Source organism: Vespa mandarinia, chromosome 2 (assembly GCF_050613455.1).
Source record: "Vespa mandarinia isolate Hongniang chromosome 2, ASM5061345v1, whole genome shotgun sequence".
In the NCBI taxonomy this organism is placed as follows: domain Eukaryota; kingdom Metazoa; phylum Arthropoda; class Insecta; order Hymenoptera; family Vespidae; genus Vespa; species Vespa mandarinia.
This window is the reverse complement of record NC_140811.1, coordinates 2,905,001-2,928,157: the sequence shown is the minus strand read 5'-3', so window position 1 is coordinate 2,928,157 and position 23,157 is coordinate 2,905,001. Positions and strand designations below refer to the sequence as shown.

The 23,157-nt window shown below is 33.8% G+C and overlaps 5 protein-coding genes across 5 annotated transcripts in view; 3 read left to right on the top strand and 2 right to left on the bottom strand.

Annotated features, from left to right (window-relative positions):
• Positions 1-7: 7 nt before the first annotated feature.
• On the bottom strand, positions 8-3,010 carry LOC118439802 (uncharacterized). The gene has a single exon (XM_035861962.2). It carries the CDS (start codon positions 2,741-2,743, stop codon positions 1,805-1,807), a length of 939 nt encoding a protein of 312 aa, XP_035717855.1. The 5' UTR covers positions 2,744-3,010; the 3' UTR covers positions 8-1,804.
• Positions 3,011-3,173: 163 nt separating this feature from the next.
• On the top strand, positions 3,174-6,276 carry CCT4 (chaperonin containing TCP1 subunit 4). The gene is made up of 10 exons (XM_035861961.2): positions 3,174-3,577; positions 3,825-3,877; positions 3,947-4,036; positions 4,167-4,418; positions 4,506-4,601; positions 4,671-4,832; positions 4,925-5,269; positions 5,344-5,595; positions 5,685-5,975; positions 6,094-6,276. The coding sequence occupies exons 1-9, from the start codon at positions 3,469-3,471 to the stop codon at positions 5,928-5,930; spliced, it is 1,605 nt and encodes a 534-aa protein (XP_035717854.1). The 5' UTR covers positions 3,174-3,468; the 3' UTR covers positions 5,931-5,975; positions 6,094-6,276.
• A 2,094-nt stretch (positions 6,277-8,370) lies between these two features.
• Positions 8,371-11,384, bottom strand: Pgant7 (N-acetylgalactosaminyltransferase 7). The gene is made up of 11 exons (XM_035861956.2): positions 11,138-11,384; positions 10,742-10,924; positions 10,466-10,671; positions 10,224-10,390; positions 9,933-10,140; positions 9,647-9,823; positions 9,322-9,565; positions 9,011-9,232; positions 8,837-8,935; positions 8,632-8,757; positions 8,371-8,560 (listed from the first exon to the last, which is right to left on the bottom strand). Exons 2-11 carry the CDS (start codon positions 10,895-10,897, stop codon positions 8,420-8,422), a joined length of 1,746 nt encoding a protein of 581 aa, XP_035717849.1. The 5' UTR covers positions 10,898-10,924; positions 11,138-11,384; the 3' UTR covers positions 8,371-8,419.
• Positions 11,385-11,745: 361 nt separating this feature from the next.
• Bka (FCF1 rRNA-processing protein Bka) lies at positions 11,746-13,046 on the top strand. Its single transcript, XM_035861968.2, has 5 exons — positions 11,746-11,857; positions 12,065-12,147; positions 12,244-12,315; positions 12,393-12,702; positions 12,782-13,046. Exons 1-5 carry the CDS (start codon positions 11,855-11,857, stop codon positions 12,923-12,925), a joined length of 612 nt encoding a protein of 203 aa, XP_035717861.1. The 5' UTR covers positions 11,746-11,854; the 3' UTR covers positions 12,926-13,046.
• Positions 13,047-17,516: 4,470 nt separating this feature from the next.
• The window catches only part of ft (cadherin-related tumor suppressor fat), a 102,639-nt gene continuing 96,998 nt past the window's right edge, over positions 17,517-23,157 (top strand). Inside the window, exon 1 of the mRNA XM_035861911.2 lies at positions 17,517-22,880. Within this exon, the coding sequence (XP_035717804.2) occupies positions 17,517-22,880 (5,364 nt within the window). The remainder of the gene's footprint in view (positions 22,881-23,157) is intronic.

Here is a 23,157-nt window from a genome sequence, read left to right as displayed (position 1 = left end):
TTGCAAAAATGTCTATAGAACTTTCATTAAGAAATTCAAATAATAAAGTGCACGTCCTTATCAATGTAGGACGTACACGTATGTTACACCATATATACGCTTGATTTATTATACATATATTTTTATTGAGAAATTTTTTTTTCCTTTCTTTTATTCTTTAAAGTGTCGAAGTTCACGGACTACAATAATGATAATCAAACTCATCGTTTGAATAAACCGGTCGTCTTATCGATGCAATATCGTTGTAGTACGTTCTACTAGGAGTGGCACGCGTACCTGCCTATCCGTTTTGTATTTTCAATGAGCTCGAACTTTCTTATATTTCGTCGCTCAATGAATTCACTGTTACGTCGCAGCGGTGATCAGTTTAAAGTCATTGAATTATTTATTTACGTTGAAACATGGAATTTTCTATATGTCTCTGTCCTATTTATATATATGTGTATGTATCTGTAAATATGTGTGTGTGTATATATATATAATATCGTTTTTTTTTTGTATCTACGATCAATATAGTTGAGTAAGTTTTCAAATATGTACATGTATATGTATGTATGCGTTGAAACGAATTTTTCGGTTGAAGAGAAACGGTATGCAGGAAAGATAAAAATGGACGCAACCGAGAGGCACCTTGGTCGTGTCAGGAATGCAGGTGGTATGTGTTGCGTCCATTATTTCCCTTTCCCCATAATCATCCCTTCTTCTTTTCTTCTTCTTCTTCTTCTTTACCCACAAACAGAACATTTGCGGGTAGAAAACTTTCTGTTCAACCATATATAGAGAAAATCAGATTTAACCAGAATGTCTTGCACTCGAGATATTCCTTGTTCTACATATATGCGTTTGACTACGTTCTCTTTATCTTTTTTTTTTTTCCTTTTCTTTTCCCCCCTTTGAATTTGTTAAACGTAATTGCGATAATTATAGTTATTTTGTCTATAGATTTTTTTTTTCACGACTACCGTCCACGTACAACGCACGTAATAATTCGATCTATACTTTTGCCAATCTAATGTCTATGTCTTGGTGTAGACTCTAGACTTGCGGTTAGAAGATCAGGATTACGGTTTTAAATAATGTTCGTCAAATGATCCTGTAACACGATTGATTACCTTACATGAGCACAGTTCTCGACGCTTTCCTGTATATAAAATATATTTACTTGAACTTTTCGTTTTTTCTTTCTTTTCTTTCTTTTTCTTTTTTTTTTTTTTGTTTGCAGTAGAAATAGATTTTTTATCTTTAGAATAATACAAATAATATTTATGTCGTAACGCGAATATAATCATATAAAATATTCTTTCGCAATTTATAGATTAGCATTTACAATATTATTGATCTATTATCCTAGAAATATTAGGTGCTTCCAAAAGTTCCCATCAAATTTTTCAATATATATATTTATTTAATTAACAGTATAAAAGAATGATATGTATTCATTTTAATAAAAAAATATGTATCTGTTATCACTTTCAATAACCTTCCGTCACTTCTCACATAATTGTTTCATCATATTTCTAAATAATGGTATATCTTTTAAGGCAATGAAATTACCATTTTTGTACTTCCTCGACATTGGCAAATTATGAATGGCTATTTACACAAAAGCACATTATTTATAATCCAAACTTCTTATGTTTTTACTTATTGCTATTATTGTCTTGTTGTATTAATTGTAACTGAGTATGCTCTATATTTCTTTTCCTCCACTTAACTTATTTTCAAAATTTTGTACAGTACATGTAGTAACAGCTATTGCTATCATGCATATGTGTTATTGATTTATATATCTTTTTAAAAATGATTATTTCTTTGTTCTCTTTGATTTGGGAGCTTTCATTCTGATAATTGGTACTCTGATAATTTTAATCTTTTTAATTTTGATTTTTTGCTGTGGTGCTTTTTTTGTAATTTTTGTTTTAGTAACACCAGCAGCAGCAACAGCACCGGCTGTAGAATTACGAACTTTAGGCCTCTTTTGATCTGTAAGTTTCTTAGTAGACTCAGCTTTCTTAGTCAGTACTTTAGATTTCTTGTTAGTATCTACTGCTATCTTACGAGTTACAACTATCCTTTTTTTAGTAGATTTATTGACAGTCTTCTTTTTCTTGATGACGGGATGTATCTTCGTCTTTGGATCTCTGCTTTTCATGATTGAAAGTTTAAAATATCCTAAGTCTCCCTTTCCTGTAGTTTGTATAATTGTACCAGTAGAAACTGCAGTCTTTAAATATTTCTTTATAAAAGGTGTTAATTTTTCATCATTAACTTCATAGTTTGCTATAATATATTTTTTAATGGCTTGAAGCGACGAGCCTTTACGATCTTTCAATTCTTCAATGGCAGTAGTAACCATTTTAGAAATTGAAGGATGATTAGATTTCGATCTTTGAATATTCGTTGTTGAATCCACAAAACCTATTGGCTTTAACCATGGAGAAACGATTGACTCATTCTCACCTTTAAATCCATTTGCAAATTTTTCCAATTTTTCAGGTGGATTTATATCAAAAACTTTTCGGAATTCATTCTTCTTAAAATTTTTCGATATTTTTAAACGCGGTTTCTCATTAACATCTAATTCGCCACATTTAAACCTTTTAAACCACGCCTTACAAATATTGGTGGATACAACGTTTTCTCCATAAGTTGCCGAGATGATTCGTTTTGCTTCCTCAACAGTCTTTTTTTGATTATAACAAAAAAGCATGCAGTGCCGTATATGCCCTTTATCGAAATTCATTTTTATCTATTAATAAGCACGAGATTATGTTTATGCTACTTAAGATGCCGTAGATAAATCTTTATCATTGAGTAGGTATCTTCTTAAATTTATAGAGTCCCGTAAATGAAAGACAAAAGAACTTCCACTTATTTTTAATCCGATGAACTTTTGCAAGTAATTAATGTAATGAAATAAATCACAATTCGATCAATAGACACCAATTTACAAATCGATACAAATTATTTTACGATACGATCACGATTATCTGTTGCCGCTGAATGAGTATTATGGCTACTGAAATTTTATTGGCTGTATATGTATGATGGTGTCACGTGATGTTGCTCTAACTGTTCTCTGATTGGTTGATTCGTAGTCCAATCAATGACGAGCATTTTTAATTCACTTATTTCTTCGTAATATGAAAATCGTATCTAAAGGGAGTAAAATGCCGGTCTTATGGATTAACCATAAAGAAATTTCTTAGGCGAGTCTTTCGTACTTCGCATGATCATTCTTGATTTTTATAATAAATCAGTGAATTAACGAATCAAACTTATTTTGGACATTTTTATAACATTGAATTAAATTCAATTTCAATTTTAACCTTAAAGTATTGAAGAAGAAAAACAAAAGTGCCGCGTGAAAACGCTACTCGACATTTTCGCGAGAAGATACCTTATAAGCTCGCTTATAAGCTTCGCGATAAACCTAATATACAAAAGAACATAACTAATTTATCAAGAATGACTGCAATTTCAGCGGGAGGCGATGGTAGAGGTAATCATGGACAAGCATATAAGGATAAAAGTAAACCTGCTGATATTCGAAGCAGTAATATTAATGCTGCGAAAGGTAAATGTATATTCTCGGCTTTTTTTACACGTGCGTGGGCTTATAATGATCAATCAAGACGAAAAAGTCCTTATATAGTAATAGTCCCAATAAGATCATATTATAATAATGATGACTTATTATATGTTTAAATTATTCTTAAATTAATATTGTATTATAATAATATAACAGTTATGATATTCTATTATATATTTTTCAAACATTGTAAATTTTTATTGAAAATAAACTGACAATTTTATATTTTCAGCTGTAAGTGATGCAATTCGTACTAGTTTGGGTCCACGTGGAATGGATAAAATGGTAATACATATATTTTGATGAAAAAATTTTATAGATATTCATTTACAATGTATTGTTTGTAATATGCAGATTCAAGCAGGCAATGGTGAAGTAACAATTACGAACGATGGAGCTACTATCTTGAAAGAAATGAATGTTATACATCCTGCAGCTAAAATGGTATCAATGTTTGTGCTTTTTCTCTCTCTCTCTCTCTCTCTCTTTCTCTTTCTCAATCTCTATCTCTCTCTCTTTTGAATATATATTTAAAGTTTATGCGAGATATATTGAAATGTTTAAATGCCTTTAGCTGGTTGAATTGTCTAAAGCTCAAGACATTGAAGCAGGTGATGGTACTACAAGTGTTGTTGTAGTAGCTGGCTCTTTGTTAGAAGCTGCAGAACGTTTATTACAAAAAGGAATTCATCCTACACTTATAAGCGATGCTTTTCAAAAAGCTGCAGCTAAAGCAGTTGAAATACTTACAAGTATGTCTATACCAGTTGATTTAACAGATAAAGAATCACTTGTTAAAGCTGCAGCAACGTCGCTTAATTCAAAGGTAACTGATGAGAGACAACGTTGACATAAAATCTGTTGATTTTGCATCTTAAAATTATTATGCTTTTTTTTTTTTAAATCTCTGTAGGTTGTATTTCAACAATCAAGTTTATTGGCACCATTAGCCGTGAATGCAGTATTAAAAGTTACAGAGCCAGGAAAAGAACAGGCTGTTGATTTGAATGTAAAGTATAAGTTATCACTTTGATCATATGTTTTGTATGTTTATATTTAATTTGTATTTAATTTGTAGGATATCAAAGTGATTAAAAAATTAGGAGGTACAGTTGAAGATACAGAGTTAGTAGAAGGATTGATATTTACCCAAAAATCGTGTAACGTTAATGGGCCAAAACGTATCGAAAAGGCAAAAATTGGTTTGATTCAATTTTGCATCTCTCCGCCTAAAACAGATGTAAGTTTTTTTCTTTTTTTTAAATTGATAAATATATTATGTTTAGGATTTCTTTTTTTTTAAGAAACTATAAATTAATATAAATCTTCCAGATGGATCATAATGTTATTGTATCAGATTATGCCGCAATGGATAGAGTTTTGAAGGAAGAACGTGCTTATATATTGAATATCATAAAACAAATTAAAAAAACTGGATGCAATATATTGCTGGTTCAAAAGTCTATTTTACGCGATGCTGTCAGTGATCTGGCTATTCATTTCTTAGATAAAATCAAAGTTATGGTAATCAAAGATATAGAACGAGAGGACATTCCTTTTGTATGTAAAACTTTGGGATGTAGGCCAATTGCATCCTTAGATCATTTTGTTGCTGAGAATCTCGTTTCTGCAGAATTGTGCGAAGAAGTCCAAACAGGAAGTTCTAAATTTGTAAAGGTTGGTATGACAATTTTAAAATCCATAAAATAATATCAAAATAATATCAATACTCGCGTCTGTAATTTATTTAGATCACTGGTATACAAAATTATGGTCGTACGGTAACCGTACTGGTACGTGGAAGTAATAAATTGGTTTTGGAAGAAGCCGAGCGTTCGTTGCATGATGCATTATGCGTTATTCGATGTTTGGTAAAACAGAAAGCAATGATTGCTGGAGGTGGTGCACCTGAAATTGAACTTGCATTGAAATTAGGAGCATACGCTCAAACTTTAGGCGGAGTGGATGCTTATTGCGTTCGAGCTTTTGCAAATGCACTTGAAGTAAGTTTTAACATTTGTTTGATTAATATAAGAATTTTATAAATTATATTTTTATACGTATTATATATTTAATATTATGTTAATTTTAGATTATTCCGTCTACGTTAGCGGAAAATGCAGGCTTGAATTCAATCGCGACTGTTACTGAATTGCGAAATAGACATGCTCAGGGTGAAATGACGACTGGAATTAATGTTCGTAAAGGAGCTATTACGAATATACTTGAAGAAAATGTACTTCAGCCACTATTAGTTTCAACCAGTGCTATCACTCTTGCTTCCGAAACTGTACGCAGTATATTAAAGATAGATGATATTGTTAATACAAATCAATAAATTGCTCAAATAAAAATATAATTAATAATATGTTCAAACAGCATGGTAAGTAATTTTTTTTTCTTTTTTTTTTTACATAATGTATATATATATATATATACATACATATATATATTTATATATATTTCTAAATACAAAATATAATTATATATACTTTTTACAGATTTGTACGCTTTCATTGCAATTGTCTTATCTATATGAAGTTCCAATGGGCTAAAATTATTCCAAAACTTTTGTTGCATTACTGTTTGAATAGCGCTTTGTACTATTCAATGTTTTTATAAAATTAAATTAAATATAATAAACAAACTTCTACAAAACAGTTTCGACAATTAATTTTATAGCTGTACTATTTGTTCTCTGTATTAATAGAAGTATTAATATATTTGTAATGAGCATATAACATGGCCTTTTCAATATTAAATATAAAAAGAATGTTTTCTTTTTTTTTTTTTTTTTTTTTTATAATCATATATTTGTACAATTTCTCAAAACATATATAACATATTTTGTGTTACATTTTTTTTTTTTTCATTCAGCATTATCAATACATATACCAAATTTAGTGCGTTCATATAAAATGTGTAAAATAATAAACTTTGCATATTATTTGACACTTATCATAAATCCAACTGTTTCTTATTCCTATTTTTTTATTTTTTTTTTTTTATTTTTTTTATTTTTATTCAGACCATAATTCAACGATTTAATCGTAAATTTTTCGCTTTTATAAATATTAATTTCTTATTTCAATGTAACGTACAGAAGTATATTCTGAGTAACAATATTAATGATATTAAAAAATAATAATAAGTTAGCTGCATGTGTTTTGCATCATATGTGATCACAACAATTATTGATCTTTCAAGTATAATTTAAGCTTGATTTATAAAACTAACGATAAGCTTTATATATAGTGTTAAGTACAAATAAAGAATATAGATAATGGAAAAAATTTACTCACAAATGATATTTTAATTTTTTCTTACTCAGATTAAAAGTAATATTTAATATAACTTTATGCGATTCACTGCAATATCATAAACGTTATCGATTTTAACGAGGAATGTTGGAATTCATATTTTAAATGTACAATTAGTGATGTTAAAACTGTTCTTCGTATTTTGTCTTAATAACTTTTCTTTAGTGTCACATAGAGACATTAACAATGTTTTAAATACTATGATTGGAATGTGTATTTATAATTATCGAATCAGAAAGATTTATTATGCCTGTGATTAAAGTTGAATAAGATACTGTAATAGATATATCAAAAAATTATTATATTAGTGAAAGTCACGTCAGTAACAAAATTTTTCAAGTATATACGATTGCACATTTAATATCACAAAGTACAAAAATTATATTGATCGCGAGTGTGCATATAGTTATAAAAAAATAAATTATTCCGATCAAATGATGATAACATTTTTATCAATGAAAATGTTGTCAACATTCTTGCAACTTACAAAAGGTACAATAATTATCAATTAAATTGTACATCAATTTAGAGCTTTATGTTTACATATGTATCTAAATTCAAAATTAATTTATCATCACGTGTTATCTCTGCATTTTATATAAACAAATATCTCATTTGTTTACTGACTACAATAAATGACACTACAAAGCGATAGAAAAATTTAAATAATTTAATGATGTAAAGATGATTAAAAGAGAGAGGAAGCATTCTTTCTCATTCTCTCTCTTTTCTCTGTATTGTCTTACATAATGAAATATATAAATTTTGAAGAAAATTAATCTTAATATAGATAAATATAGGAAGATTTATACTGTTTGGCAATACGAAAATAGCATTTCATTTTACTTTTACTATAATTTTTTTCATAATTATTAATTAAATAAAAACATATTTAATATAGTATCGTAAATGATTAGTTATATTCGTATAAAGATTGTTTTCGTAATAGAATGTTCATTAAGAAGATAAAATCGCCATCATAAGAAGGAACAATTGCCGAGAATCTATACTTATAAAGAGCAGTCTCATTTAAGTAATCTAGTCTTTTTAAAATGGACAAAAATGTAAAATAAGAATATCGAATTGTACAGATTTATAAAGTTTCATTTTCTTATTTGTCCATTTGTAAAAAACTTGAAGAAATTTTAACTACTAAAAATAGAAGACTGAACTTTACAGCACCTTATTGTCTGTTGTCTCTTAGCATAGCATTTTATAGTCTGTGCAACTTTGTGAATTATAAAAAAGTATTTCACAAAGAATTTTTCCTTATAGAATTATATATCGTTTAATTAATTTGACAATTAATTCGCAAGTAATCGCAACGTTTCGATTTATCTAGCAGGCCAAGTAAGATTCGTGTAAAATTTTTCTGAAATTATAACAATATATTAAAAATGGATCTCTTTTATATTACGGGATCATTTATATATTATTATTTAGTTAAATATCACATACCATGAACAAAAATTCATATTATTGAAATATATTTGTAACGTTGATTCGTTCACCAACGTGGATTAATCTCATGGAAGGACCATTGTTGATACGTATTATTCACATCACAGGGCATTAATGATAACTGTTGAGTTTGCGGATGAAGAGCCATACATTTTTTATGAACCCGATGTAATATCGTTTTAGTTTTCTAAAATAATTCAAGAATTAACAAATTAGAAAAAACGTTTAAATGTTAGATACATATAAATGTTATCATACTTCATCATATTGCCAGGGTCCATCAACAGTACCCAAACGGCAAAACGCTAATTTTACTCCATGTCCGTCAGCTTCGATACAACGTTCACCGACACCAAGTTGACCTTTCGAATTCAACCTAATAAGCTAAAAATAAAATTCATTGTTAAACATTATGATCGATTATCAAGATATAAAATAACAATATATATGTGCATGAGCTTACTTGATTATTTCCATAACTATGACAATATGCAGTGGCCATTAAACTTGGAGGGGCATGTCCCATAGTATCCAAACATGCTCCAGTTGCTCCATTTCTCAACTATACATTTTATTATTTTCTATTATTATTAATCAATTTCAAAATGAATGTTAATGGAAAGATCATTCAAAATACCTCTCCCCAATGTATATTCGGTGGTAATTCAGGAAATTTGTCTAGAACATCATAAGCTACGTTGTCCATGTACCATTGGAAGCTTTTACACTTCTTTCTTTCTTTAAAAAGTAATTGTTCAGTTATATCACCATGATCAAGTAATCTTGCGAGTGGTTCTCTCGTATAAAAGAATTCTTTGTGTTTTTCATCAAACCAAGTTTCAATGACCCTTTTATAGTTCTGTAAAATATCAATTCTAGTTAATCACATGTGATAAAAATAAAACTTTTTAAAAATAATTATATATGTATATATATATATATATTTACAATAGTAATCAATGGTCCTTTTTTCTTCTGTGCGAGTTTGCCAAATGTATACGGCATAAAACCTCTATATACGTGTCCAACATGCGAGCAAGGCACCCATAGAATACTTCCGCCACATTGCCAAATTTTAAAAGACAATTCAAAATTTTCTCCACCCCAAACAAGTAATCCTTCATCGTATCCACCCAATGATAAAAAGTATTGACGATTCATTGCAAATAGACCACCAGCATGAGTAGGAGATCTAAATTAATATAATAATAGTTTAATAATTATAATGAAAAAAATAATGATTAATTTATAATTATGATAATAAATAATATACTTATAAGGCATGCTGTCATGTGGTCGAGTTTTAGCTTCTCTTCTAGGAAGTTCATTTTCTTTGTATAACATACCCCATTCAAAAATTCCTCTATATAAGTGTCCAGCTTGGTACACAGGTCGATATGCAAAGGTTTTATGATCGATACCATCGATCACAGGAACTGTCATTACATTGCTGCGATATTATGATAATAAAAAAAAAAAAAAAAAAAAAAAAAAAAATATTTTGTTTCTAAACATTTAAATATATGTAAAATTTTTAATTTGTCAATTATATACAATACCTATTCATTGCAATTGGAGCTAAAAGCGGTGGCAACCAATTTACATTCACTTCACAATGAGCATCCAAAAAGACAATTACTTCGCCTTTGGCTTCTCGTGCACCTCTTGATCTTGTCCTTATCAAACCTTGCCTTTCATAATTTCTTAGTAATCTGACTTTTCCTCCCCATTGTTCAATATAAGATTCTAAGTCACCCTTTAAATTTTCTAAAAAATATTTTCTTGAAAATATTAAATATACATATATATATTTGAAATTAAAATTTTCTAAAAAACATTTTAAAATATACCTTTGTCAGAATAATCATCAACAAGAAGGATTTCTTCTAAGAATTTCGATGGTGTTCTATTTATTACACTATGTACAGTTCTCATTAATACAGACCAACCTTCATTATGAAATACTATAATAACGCTTGTTCTAGGTAAATCCGTTGGATAATTCCAATGTTTGCATCTATGAAAATACAAATTTTCATTCATATTATTTGAATAAAAGAAAATATATGATGCGATTGGAAATAAAACTTACTCGGATGGTCTAGTGTCAGGAATTGATCTATCTAAGGAAATTTCATCTGAGCATATCATATTCATACCATAATCAGATTCGGATTGTTGAACATCATTTTGTTGATCATCCCTTAAAACATGTGCTTTGCCAGCTTCTCCAGGACCTGTTTTTGATTGTATATTTCTTGGTTCAAAATTACCTAAATCTTCTACCAGTTCTGGAGCCTACAAATAGTCCAATATTATTTTTTTGATAATTCATATAATCATATAAATATAAAAATATTAAATATACCTGTTTTCTTGATAGTTGTTCTGACCAATATACTTTTATATTATGTACTTGATTATCAGAGAAGAAAGAAACAATCATATAAAAAATAATTAAAACCAATATTCCACCAATTACAATATTAAATAAACGATGTCTTCTTAACTGAACAATTCTCATTTTTACATATATATATATATATTCCTTCTAAAAACAATAAAAATATTTTGTTAATAAATAGGACAGTAAGTGGTATTATACCGCATTTGATAAAAATTATAAAGAAGACTATTAACAAAAAGTAATCAAATTTATTATAAAAATTGATATTCTCAGTGGTTATAAATTTTATATTTAAATAAAGAAATTTATATTACTTATTGAGTTTAATTTAAATAAATACTTAAAAGGAACACGTACGTCTGTTTTCAAAGAAGTAAAATATGGTTTGTAAGGAATATTATTTCGTTATATATATATATGACTAAGTTTACTTAGTGTTCACATTAAAACTACACTTGTACAAGCATATATATTATTTTTTTTTAAATGATATGTCTATACTAGAACATAAAAGCCAACGTGTCTATCATGCGTGTACGAAATAGTAACAAAGCTGTAGAGTAGGACATCCACATTCCTTAAGAAGTAAAATCCTACAGTTACGAGTAACGTTTTGTATCATTTTAGGAGAAAAATTCTGGCGCCAAGAATTTTCTCAATGATCCCAATGAAACTGAAAATAGATTGGTGAATATTTAGGACTAGACCAATTAAATGATACTTTAGACAAGAAATTTAACAAATTTTTCAATTATTTTCATTATATGTATAACATTTTATACAAAATATTTTATATATAAAATTAATAAAAAAAATATTTGATAATATATGTTTCATTTGAAAATTAAAAAGAACGATCTTTGCAATCTTTCGATAATCGAGAAGTATCGAAGATGATCAAACATAGGGTCGAATGTAATTATAAGGTTAACGCTTTTGTATTCCTTAAGTATTAGTTCCATAAATCTCCGTTAGAGGATACGATATCGTCATTCGTACATGTGTATTTTGTGTGCAGTGTTGATTTATACGAGTTTTTAATATTTCAGAAGGATTGTATAACAAATTAATACAATGGTTTGTAATAATAAATAAATATTTCAATATTATTTCATAATATTAAAAAATTTTTATTCTATCGTATAATATATAAGTATTAGTAGATTCATTTTTATAGGTTATCTCTTAATTTACAATATTTTAAAAATGATTTTGTTTCGTCATAATAAATATTATTAATAGATATCTATGTAAAAGAATAAATTTTACGTGTTGTTTGTACAGGGAAAAAATAAAAAAACTCGTAAAGTTGTAATGCAGAGGTTCGCACAAATGAAGAAGATGATCAGTCTCAGTGATTCAAGAATGTAAGTATGTTTTTTTTAAAAAAAAAGAAAGAAAAACATTATTGCTTATAGTATTATTTTAAAGTATTATCATAAAGTTGTATTTGTTATTGATAGAAAACCAGAGAAACGAGCACCTCCAAAGAAAACTAAATCAGAAGACCCAATAAAATTAAAAGTTAATGAAGCGTGAGTATATTTTATGTTACTATATAATTTTAATATTATTATTCATAAGATCTATATTGGATATATTGTATTTTTAGACCTCAGCAATCTTCCGCATTATTCTTTCAATATAATACGCAATTAGGACCTCCCTATCATATTTTAATAGATACGAATTTCATTAATTTTTCTATAAAAAATAAATTAGATATTATACAAAATATGATGGAGTGTTTGTACGCAAAGTGTATACCATATATAACGGATTGCGTAATGGGAGAATTAGAAAAACTTGGTCAGAAATATAAAATAGCTTTAAGAATTATAAAGGATCCTAGATTTGAAAGATTAAATTGTATGCACAAGGGTACTTATGCGGATGACTGTCTTGTAAATAGAGTAACACAAGTAAGTGTATTAAATTTATATGAAAGGATTAACATATATTATCTTATAATAAATTATATCTCTTGTAATATAATCTTAGCACAAATGTTATATTGTCGCTACCAATGACAAAGATTTAAAAAGAAGAATACGAAAGATACCTGGTGTTCCTATAATGTATGTTTCACAACATAGATATACCATTGAAAGAATGCCGGATGCTTATGGTGCTCCTAAGAAATGATATTGATATTATCATTTATTTAATTTAATAAAAATTAAACAATTATACGTTTATAACGTTAATTGTTACTTCTTGTATAATAAATATTACTTTATTATTAAAGTTAATACACGTGAGGAATATTGTAAACAAAATAAATTTTTGTACATACATTTGCTATAAAATGAATTTTTTTGTTATGTGGATTTGTATAAAAAAAAAAAAAAAAAAAAAAAAAAAAAAAAAAAAAAAACATTTCTCAAAGAAAATAATTTATTTATAGAAGCTCGAGTAAATCGGTCTGCACAATGTCATTCGTTTTCTAAGTTTTACGATATACGATTGTAAGGGTTTGAGGGGTTGTGTGTGAGACCGGAAAACGATATGTCTTTCATGTACTAGCAGGAGTCAAAGACAAATAGGGAGAATGTGTTACAGTTATTGTTCGGTGAAACAATAAAGCTGTAGCTTGTACCGCCTACGCAGTGCCCTACGACTCGATAGAATTTTACTCTTTTGCTAGTGTGATGCTGCGCCGTATATGGTACAGAGAGGAAAAGAGAGAGAGAGAGAGAAAGAAACTACAATAACGCGTTAGACAAGGTGGGCGCAAAAGACCATTTCGTGTGAGGAACGATTGCACGCGAATTTATTGTATTAGCTATGTTCTATCTCTCTCTCTCTCTCTCTCTCTCCCTCCCTCTCTTACTTATCTCTCTCTCTCTCTTTGTCTCAAAAGTTGTTTTTATCTTTCTTACGACCTTCCCTGTTTATCATTAATGTTAAATAAAAATGTCTATCGTTAATGTTCCTTGCTAGATCAATGTTACTGATCAATTTTGTAAAATCGATTATCAATCTCGTATATAAAATCAAGTTGGATATACGATCGATACGATATACGATTATCGATTTATATCGATATAAGGATTATATTGTCTCGTTATTTTCTCCCTTAGTACAATTCAAACAATGAATATTTGAAATTTTTTTATCTTTTATTTAGACAAAAGGTAAATGCCGATAATTGATCATTTCTCTCGTCAAATATTTTTTACAAATGTCGTAAATATAGCTTAGAATAAATGTCAAGATTCCATTGACCTTCAAAAGGTTATAACCTTTCTAATCTAACAGAATAACAAATGGCGTATGCGTAAGCACGTCGTTGCCACGGTGTTATACCAAAGGAAATATTAATCATGCGTGATGCACACAAGCAGTTCAGTGTCTCTCCTCGTGTTTACACCCTCGCAAAATTATTTCTATCCGTATATAAATTCTATCCCCATTTAAGGTACATACAATACGTTGAGAAGGTTCTTTTATAACAAGCGAATCTTTGTTCCGTGAAATTTATTTCCATCAGACGATGACACTTCTTCTATTCTGTTATTATTATTACAATGAAATTATGCAATATATCTTTCTAAATATACGTTGATCTACGATCATACGAAAATATTTGACAAATTTTACGAAATTTTTTTCAACGAAATTATACGTATCTTCTTAAATTTATAATTACGATTATACGAAAATATTTGATAAATTTTTACAATGAAATTGATTATTTGTATTTACGATTATTAAAAGAAAAAAATATTTGACAAATATGACAAATTTTTACGATGATAAGGAAGTAAAAAGAGAATAAAAAAAAAAAAAAGAATATAAATAAAACGCAAGAACGAGGAAAATCTTTAAATTCAAAAGAAGAAAAAGGCGGGTAAATATAAATCCTAGAAATAAATTTAAACTTGGAAGCAGATAATGTCCCCATCTGCATTTAACACGATTAACTTCAACAATTGATACTTATCCATCCTCGATAATATTAATACGGTATGTATAACCTAGAAAAGAGAAAGAAAAAGAGAAAGAGAAAGAGAGAAAGTATTTTACTAGGACATAAATCGATTGACCTATCAAAGCGCCAATCGACATATATATATATATATATATATATATATATATATATATAAACGTAGGGCTATACAGTACTCTCGTACCCAGTAAACTAGATTAAAGGAAAAGACCAGATAACCGATGCGACCGCACTCGCGAAAACGAGAAAGAACTCAAGAAAGAGAAAGATAAAAAGAGAGAGAGAGAGAGAGAGTTATGGGGGTGGGGGAAACGGTCGATCGCGGTAACGGATTAGTTATAAAAGTGGCTATAGCTTCACGGATGTATATCTACAGCGCCGTGGGTCTGGACCCACAACTGGCTCTTCTTACCTCACTCTTCTCTCTCTTTCGTCGTCCTCCCTAAGCAGCGAATCCCTCTCGCCCTTTCCCTCTATTTCCCCTTCTTCCCGACGCATTATTCATCTCTTGTTCTCCATCCTCCTCCCTCTCCTTGTTGGTACTATTCTCTATCTCTGTCTCACTCGTACATTCTTGCAGCTCTTTCTCTCTTTCTCTCTCTCTCTCTCTTTCTCATTCTTTCTCGACCAATATAATCTATCCTTCTTGCACCAAGGTTGAACACTCGGCGGCCATCTTGCATACCTGAGCCTCCGCATTGCTCGTTCCTCGAGGGCAAAAGGGAGAATATCTCAGCGAGAGGATGGCGGCGGCGGCGGCGGTGGTGGCGGCGGCGGTGGCGGCGGCTCGGGATGTGCGAGGCGAAACTATAGTGGAGGATGAGGATAAGATGAGGTAGGAGGAGAAGGAAGAGATAGAGGAGAGAGGGGAAGTAGTGTATAACGGAGAGGGAGAAAGAAGAAGTGGTGGTGGTGCTGCTGCTGCTGCTGTTGCTGTTGCTGTTGCTGCTGTTGCTGGTGGTAGTAGTAGGGGAGAGGGGCCTTACTTGGGGTGGGGTAGAAAGAGAGAGAGAGAAGGTGATAGTGATAGGAAGGTGAAGAAGGTGGCGGGGAGAAAGAAGCGAGAAGAAAGAGAAAAAAGAGAGAAAAGGAGAGAGAGAGAGAGAGAGAAATAGATAGGTAGAAAGAAAGAGAGAGAGAGAGAGAGAGAGAGAGAGAGAGAGAGAGAGAGAGAGAAATAGATAGATAGAAAGAAAGAGAAAGAGAGAGAGAGAGAGAGAAGGAGACTCGCGTTGAACACGATGGATCGGAGAGGGACGGCGTCAGGCCCCGCGAAGAATGCTTCTCTTGGCAGCGCCAAGGATCTGGGACCGGCTTAGTTCAGTCGAGTCAGGTCAGTCCTCGGGAAGGTGATATTCTTCGTCGCACGTTGGAGCCCTTGTGTACGTTCCTACATACGTCTCGTTTTCTTTGGGCACACGTTTACTTATTTCTCTTTCTCTCTCTCTCTCTCTCTCTCTCTCTCTTTTTCTCTCTCTCTCTCTCTCTCTCTCTTTCTTTTTCCTCACTTTGTGTATACTTTCTTTCTTTTTTCTATTTCTTTTTTAAAATTTTATTTCTACCTCTGTCGAAACTTTGTCTTTCTTTTTTTCTCCCACTTCCTCACCCCCTTACGTTTTTACATGCTCATCAGAAAACGCGAGTGATATCATTTAGCCCCTCCCCCCCTTCTGCCCCCGTTGGACTTACATATCATCATCCATACTCGATCGAGGATTATCGTGTTATCGATTATTATACATCGTTTCGTGAGTGATTTCGAATGATCATTGGTTTTTTCTTTTTTGTTTTTTTTTGTTGTTGGGGGGGAAGGAATGGGATCATTAACTTTTGCAAGGAACAAGCAGAAGTGGTGAGAAGTTGCATAATATTCGATTTGGTATTCGGTAAGAGTGTGCCGCATATCATTGAAATAAGTTACGCTTGCGTGTTCTTTGTGATGTGCCGGTCCATTTACGTTCGATGAGAAGCTGCCATGATATCCAAGTGATAAGGAATTTTCGACGATCGATCTATTACTTCGTATTTCCTTGAACAATATTTGCTGTCTATTTTTTAAAGACGTATTTCTTCTTTCTTTTTTGTGTGGCTTACGCAAATGAAGTCAAGGTTAACCATGGTAAGAGACACGAATCGAAGATTGATTATATGACTTTCATCTAATACAAGTTTTATATATATATATATATATATATATATATATATATACATATATATGTAGTTTATATTCAAATCGTTGTGATACTTGATAGGGAATGTCAATTCGTAATCGTAATTTTTGAGAAAAAAATCACGGTAAAAAGAGATCCGATTGGTCTCTTCTAACGCGCATCTGCAGACGCGTTTCGCGAGGTGCGGCTCCGTGGGTCAGTGCCCCCACTATCGGCCGAAGTCTCTTCTTGTACTCGCTTAACTTTCGACCGGCGGATAAAAAGAAAGGTCCGGTCCGGCGAGAAAGGAAGAGGAGGAAGAAGAACCGAATACACCCACCCCTTCCAAAGTTCATCCTTAATCCAATTTCGAATGAAGACGAAGTGCCGAACGGGAATATAAAAAAATGCGGGCCGTTGACCGTTGCAATCCATTGGAGATCAGCGCGTGCTGATTAATGCTTGTAAGTGGTTGACAATGACGGAAGAAAGTGATTGAACTATCGAGGATGAAACTGAAAGAGACAATGAGGAAAAGGAACGACAGGTAGTATTCGTGGATCGTAAATGATTTATGCCGACGAGTCGAGAAGAATTTGGCTAAGGAAGAAGGGCGCGTTGAGGTACCGAAGAGATGATCATAAGAAGATCGATGGTCCTAGCCTTGGTCCTGGGACTGTTGTTGGTGGACCAAAATGGCGGCCAGGCTAGCAACAACGAGATGCGCTCGTCGAGCAAGTATTTTTTGCAGAACCTACCTCAAAGAGTTACACGGTTAATTCCGCGAAGGTCACCGATGTTGCCACAAGATAGTGCTACCATGGGATTGACGATGCAAAGTAGAGCGGTAGATACTAGAGTTACGCTCGAAGTTAAGGAGGGTGAACCGAAAGGTACTTTGGTCGGTCAGATACCAGTGAAACCTGGCTTTACTTATAGATTTAACGAACCACCCCAAGAATTTGTGCTCGATCCTAAAACTGGCAAAATAAGAACAGCCAAGGTATTGGATAGGGAAGCTCTTAGTAGCGATAGGTTCGACCTAGTCGTACTCTCAAGTCAACCGACTTATCCGATAGAAGTGAGGATCCTTGTATTGGATATCAATGACAACGATCCCGAATTTCCCGAATCTAGCATAGCTGTGAGTTTTTCCGAATCGGCTGTCGTAGGCACGAAATTGTTATTAGACGCTGCCACCGATAAAGATACTCCTGAGAATGGAGTGACCGATGATTATTTCATCGTCGATGGTAATAAGGATGAAAAATTTCGTTTGGAAGTAACGGGCAATCCAACCGGTGAGACATCCTATTTACATTTAGAAACTACAGGAAAATTGGATAGGGAACAAGTCGAATATTATTCTTTAAATATTTGTGCCAGAGATAGAGGACATCCGCCTAGATTAGGTTATCTTTTGGTAAACGTAACTGTATTAGACGTAAATGACAATCCTCCGATTTTTCAACAAAGCGATTACGTCGTTGCTCTGAACGAAAGTGCACCGGTTGGTACAAAAGTTCTTACGATTCATGCCACTGATAAAGATTCCGAAGACAATTCGAAATTGACATATTATTTACCTGATACCGAGAGACAGTTTACGATAAATCCAGAGACAGGTACTATTACAACCGCGGAACCTCTAGATTGTCCCGAACAAAGCTGTGCGACAGCACGTCCAGGTGGAGGCTGTCCAAAGAGCTGCGTCATAACGGTCTTTGCTCGAGATCATGGATCACCCAGGCAAGATGGACGCACCTATGTAACGGTGAATCTATTGGATGCGAACGATCATGATCCTGAAATAAAATTTAGTTATCTTACATTAACTGCTGGTTATGCAACGGTCGATGAAAATGCTGCTAAGGAATCTCTAGTTGCTGCCATTGCTGTCATTGACAACGATGAAGGTCTGAACGGTGAGACCACCGTGGAGATACGTGCTGGAAATGAACTAGGCCATTTCAGGCTGGATAACACGCAAAGTTTCGATATCGTTCGAGTGAATGGTAAATTGGATCGCGAAGAAATTCCCAAGTATAATCTAACAGTCGTAGCTACCGACAAAGGCACGCCACAAAGATCGGCGACGGCATATCTCGTGATCCATGTAAACGATGTCAACGATCATGAACCGGTATTCCAGCAGAGCGAATATTCTGCAGTTTTATCCGAGCTCTCGCCAGTCGGAAGCTTCGTTGCTAGCATTTCGGCTACGGATGCTGACTCTGGATTAAATGCAAGAATTTATTATGACTTTGATTCTGGTAACGAGCAAGGATGGTTTGCCATCGATCAGGATACTGGTTTGGTCACCACAATAGCGACTTTGGATAGAGAAATTCAAGGAAGTATCGAATTGCACGTGTCTGCCAGAGATGGCGGACCAAATCCAAAGTATGCGTCTACCCATCTCAAAGTTACTATCCTGGATGAGAACGACGAAGCCCCGAGATTTTCTCAAAATATCGTTTATGTCACTTTGTCTGAGAATACTCCTCCGCAGAGCCTCGTGGCAACGTTAACCGCGGTGGACAACGATCAAGGAACCAATGGAAGTATCGCTTACAGTTTTCATTCCAGCGTTTTAAGAGATTATCCAAAGACTTTTGCTTTGGATGCTTTAACGGGACAGCTAACAACAAAAATCAGCATGGATCGAGAATCTATAGCGGAGTACAGTATCTTGGTGATTGCTAAAGATCAAGGAACACCTCCTCAATCATCGACAGCTACCGTATTACTTTCCTTGGAAGATGTCAATGATAATCCACCCGTATTCTATCCATGGAGATATTTGATGCCTGTACCGGAGAGCGCACCAGTAGGTACTTCAGTTGGTAAGATCATAGCGACGGATGCTGATGCTAGAGAAAACGCTCAAATTAGATATTCTTTGGAATCTGGTGGCGAAGGAATTTTTATCGTCGACGAAAGAACCGGTGAAATCACTTTGGAAGGTTCTTTAAGAGCTGCTCACAAAACACTTTACGAATTAACCATCTCTGCCAAAGATACCGGAAATAAAATTGCTACTAGAAACGCCATGGTCGAGATTATACGCGAGGAAGATTTGGAGCATCTAGAGTTCGACACTTACAACGGTTACAACTTCCGCGTGATGGAGGATAGGGGTGAATGTAATTCCATGCCATCTGGCTTTGGTAAGGAGGTTGGAACCGTACAAGTTACTCAGTATGGCAATACTAAAGTAACTTACAACATTCTGTATGGCGATCCAAAAAGAAACTTCAAGATAGACGAGGTCACTGGTATGATTAGTACAGCTGGTTGTTTGGATAGGGAAAATGTTGCATTTTACAGTTTACAGTTAGCGGCTAGAGCTGGACTTGCTTATGGGCAAACTCTTGTAAACATAACGGTAGTCGATGTAAACGACAATCCACCGAAATTTCCTAAAGGCGAAGGTGGCGACGAAGTTTATTTGAAAGAAAATGCTGCCGTAGGCCAAGAAGTTTATTTGGCACGTGCCAAAGATCGTGACGCAGGTGCTAACGCTAGAATAGTTTATTCATTGACTCACAATCCTGGAGAACAATTTAGGGTAGCCGAAAATTCAGGTATCATATATCTAGGAAAACCTATAAGAGCACCACCCGGTACGGTTTTAAATTTGGAAGTGACAGCAACGGATTCCGACGTTCAGCCACTTTCTGCTCAACATCAAGTAAGAGTTATCATCGAGGACGTTAACGATCATACGCCTGTTTTCAAATTGACGAGTTACGAGACGTCGTTGTCCGAATCAACGCCCGTAAATGATCGTTTCTTTTCACTAACTGCCACGGACGTTGATCTTGGCGCTAATGGAAGAGTTTTATACAGCGTTACCGATGGAAATGCCGAAGGACGGTTTGGAATTTTCCCAGATGGACAGCTTTACGTAAAGAACATATTGGATCGCGAAGAACAAGATTATTATGCTTTGGAAGTGACTGCCAGTGATCAAGGTAGCCCATCGAGAAGTTCTGTCGTTCCAGTCGTCGTACATATTCTCGACGAGAACGACAACGCCCCGGAATTCACTAATTCCAGTTTTACTTTTCACTTGAGAGAAAACGAGTTACCGGATACGTTCGTTGGAAAATTATTAGCCACGGATCGAGACGTTGGTCGTAACGCTGATTTAATGTTTTCTTTGCCTATAAGCCAACAAGATTTTGTCGTGGATCCTCGCAATGGATTTATTAAGTCGTTACGTGCTTTCGACAGAGAGCTTTTAGTTAGTAATACCGGTGCTAGCTATGTGACATTAGAAGCAACCGTTACGGATAACGGCGAGAATCGTTTGAGAGATCGAGTCAAAGTCACCATTTACATTACCGACGTAAACGACAATACGCCACAATTTCAGAGATTACCTTACAAAGTACAAGTTAGCGAAGGTGCAGCTATAGGTACTCAATTACTCAGAGTTTATACTACGGATGCTGACGAAGGTCTCAATGGGGATGTCTTCTACACTTTAGAGGCAGGCAATCAAAATGGACATTTCATGATCGACGAAGCAACGGGACAGATATCTCTGGTTCAACAGCTTGATCGTGAAGCTTCGAATAATTATTTATTGACTGTAGTAGCACACGATGCCGGATTAGAAACTCGTCTATCATCGAGCGCTACCGTACACATTGACGTACTCGATGAAAATGACAATGTTCCACTTTTCATTGATAACAAATCGAAAATTTCAATTCTCGAAACAACGTCGACTAATACGGAATTACTAAGATTCAAAGCAACCGATAACGATCTTGGACCTAACAGCGAACTGACCTTCGCTATATCCGCTGGCAACAGAAGGGATACTTTCTACATCGATCCGCTCACCGGTACTTTGTACCTGAGGAAACCATTGGATTACGAGGAACTAGAAAAGTACGTTCTGAATATAACTTGCAGCGACGGTGGACACCCTAGGCTTAGCTCGGTAATGACTCTGGTGGTCGAGGTCATTGACACGAACGACAATCCTCCGGTATTTCCGAATACAGCGATCGTACGACAGATTCGTGAAGGAATACCTGTACATATGCCAATAGTGACGATAACCGCTGAGGATCCAGATTCCGGTGAAAACGGTATGGTCAGTTATTCGATCGTCAGTCAGGATCCTGAGGATCAGGTACGTCGTTTCGGTATAAATCCATCGACCGGCGTGATACATACGTTATTGCCGATCGATCGAGAGGAAGTCGATACGTTTAAGTTGGTGGTGGTTGCTACGGACAAGGCACAACCACCTAGTGCTAGATTGTCAGCGGAGAAGTTGGTGATTGTAATCGTCGAGGATATAAACGATAATGCACCGATATTCGTGAGTATGTCCGCGGTTATTTTACCGTTGAAAGGTAATCCGAGTTATCAGCCTCAAAAAGAGGTCGTGGTAACGCAGTTGGTTGCCAAAGACTTAGACTCGAGTACGAACGGACTGGTCACATACGAATTACTTCGTTCGAGCGTCAACTACTCGGACATGTTCCGCATACATCGTACCACCGGTTACCTCACTATGAGACTTCCAAGATCAACTAGAAACGCTCTTCCCGAACGTGTATCGAAGTATCAAGTGGGTGTTCGTGCAACCGACGAGGCCGTCCAAGCCGAAAGAAGATCCTCGGAGACATATCTGACCTTGATAATGCCTGGGGAGGAAGGCGAGGATCAACCGATTTGGGAACATCGGGGTCAGCTCGAGGGTAGTGTCTACGAAAACGAACCGGTAGGGGCGAGTATTCTCAGAGTGAGTGCGCGTACCCGAAGATCGAACATCGATCTTGAGTATTACGTGACGAACGTGACCGCTAGTAGCGGCGGTCCTCAGGTCGACAGATTGTTCGACGTCGACACGAAGACAGGTATACTGTCGACCGCTGCTGCTCTCGACAGGGAAACAGGAATCCAGTGGTACGAGGTGGAGCTATACGCTATAGGAATTGGCGGCACCAGGCCCATCACTACGTCCACCAAAGTAAGTCCCTTTTCTTTTTGATCGATCGCCCGTCGAATATTAACGATACGATGCATACCAAAACTTATTTCCCTAAGGGGACTTTCTTTGTTAAGTCTTTGAGCGTCATGGATACCGAAGTAAATGAACGTTATATAAACGAATAGATACAAATTTTAGCGAAGTATATATAAATATACATAAATTTAAATGCATCTATGCATATGTAATATGTATTATATATATTTACATATATATATATGTATTGCTTTTAGACGATACATTTATATCTAGAATT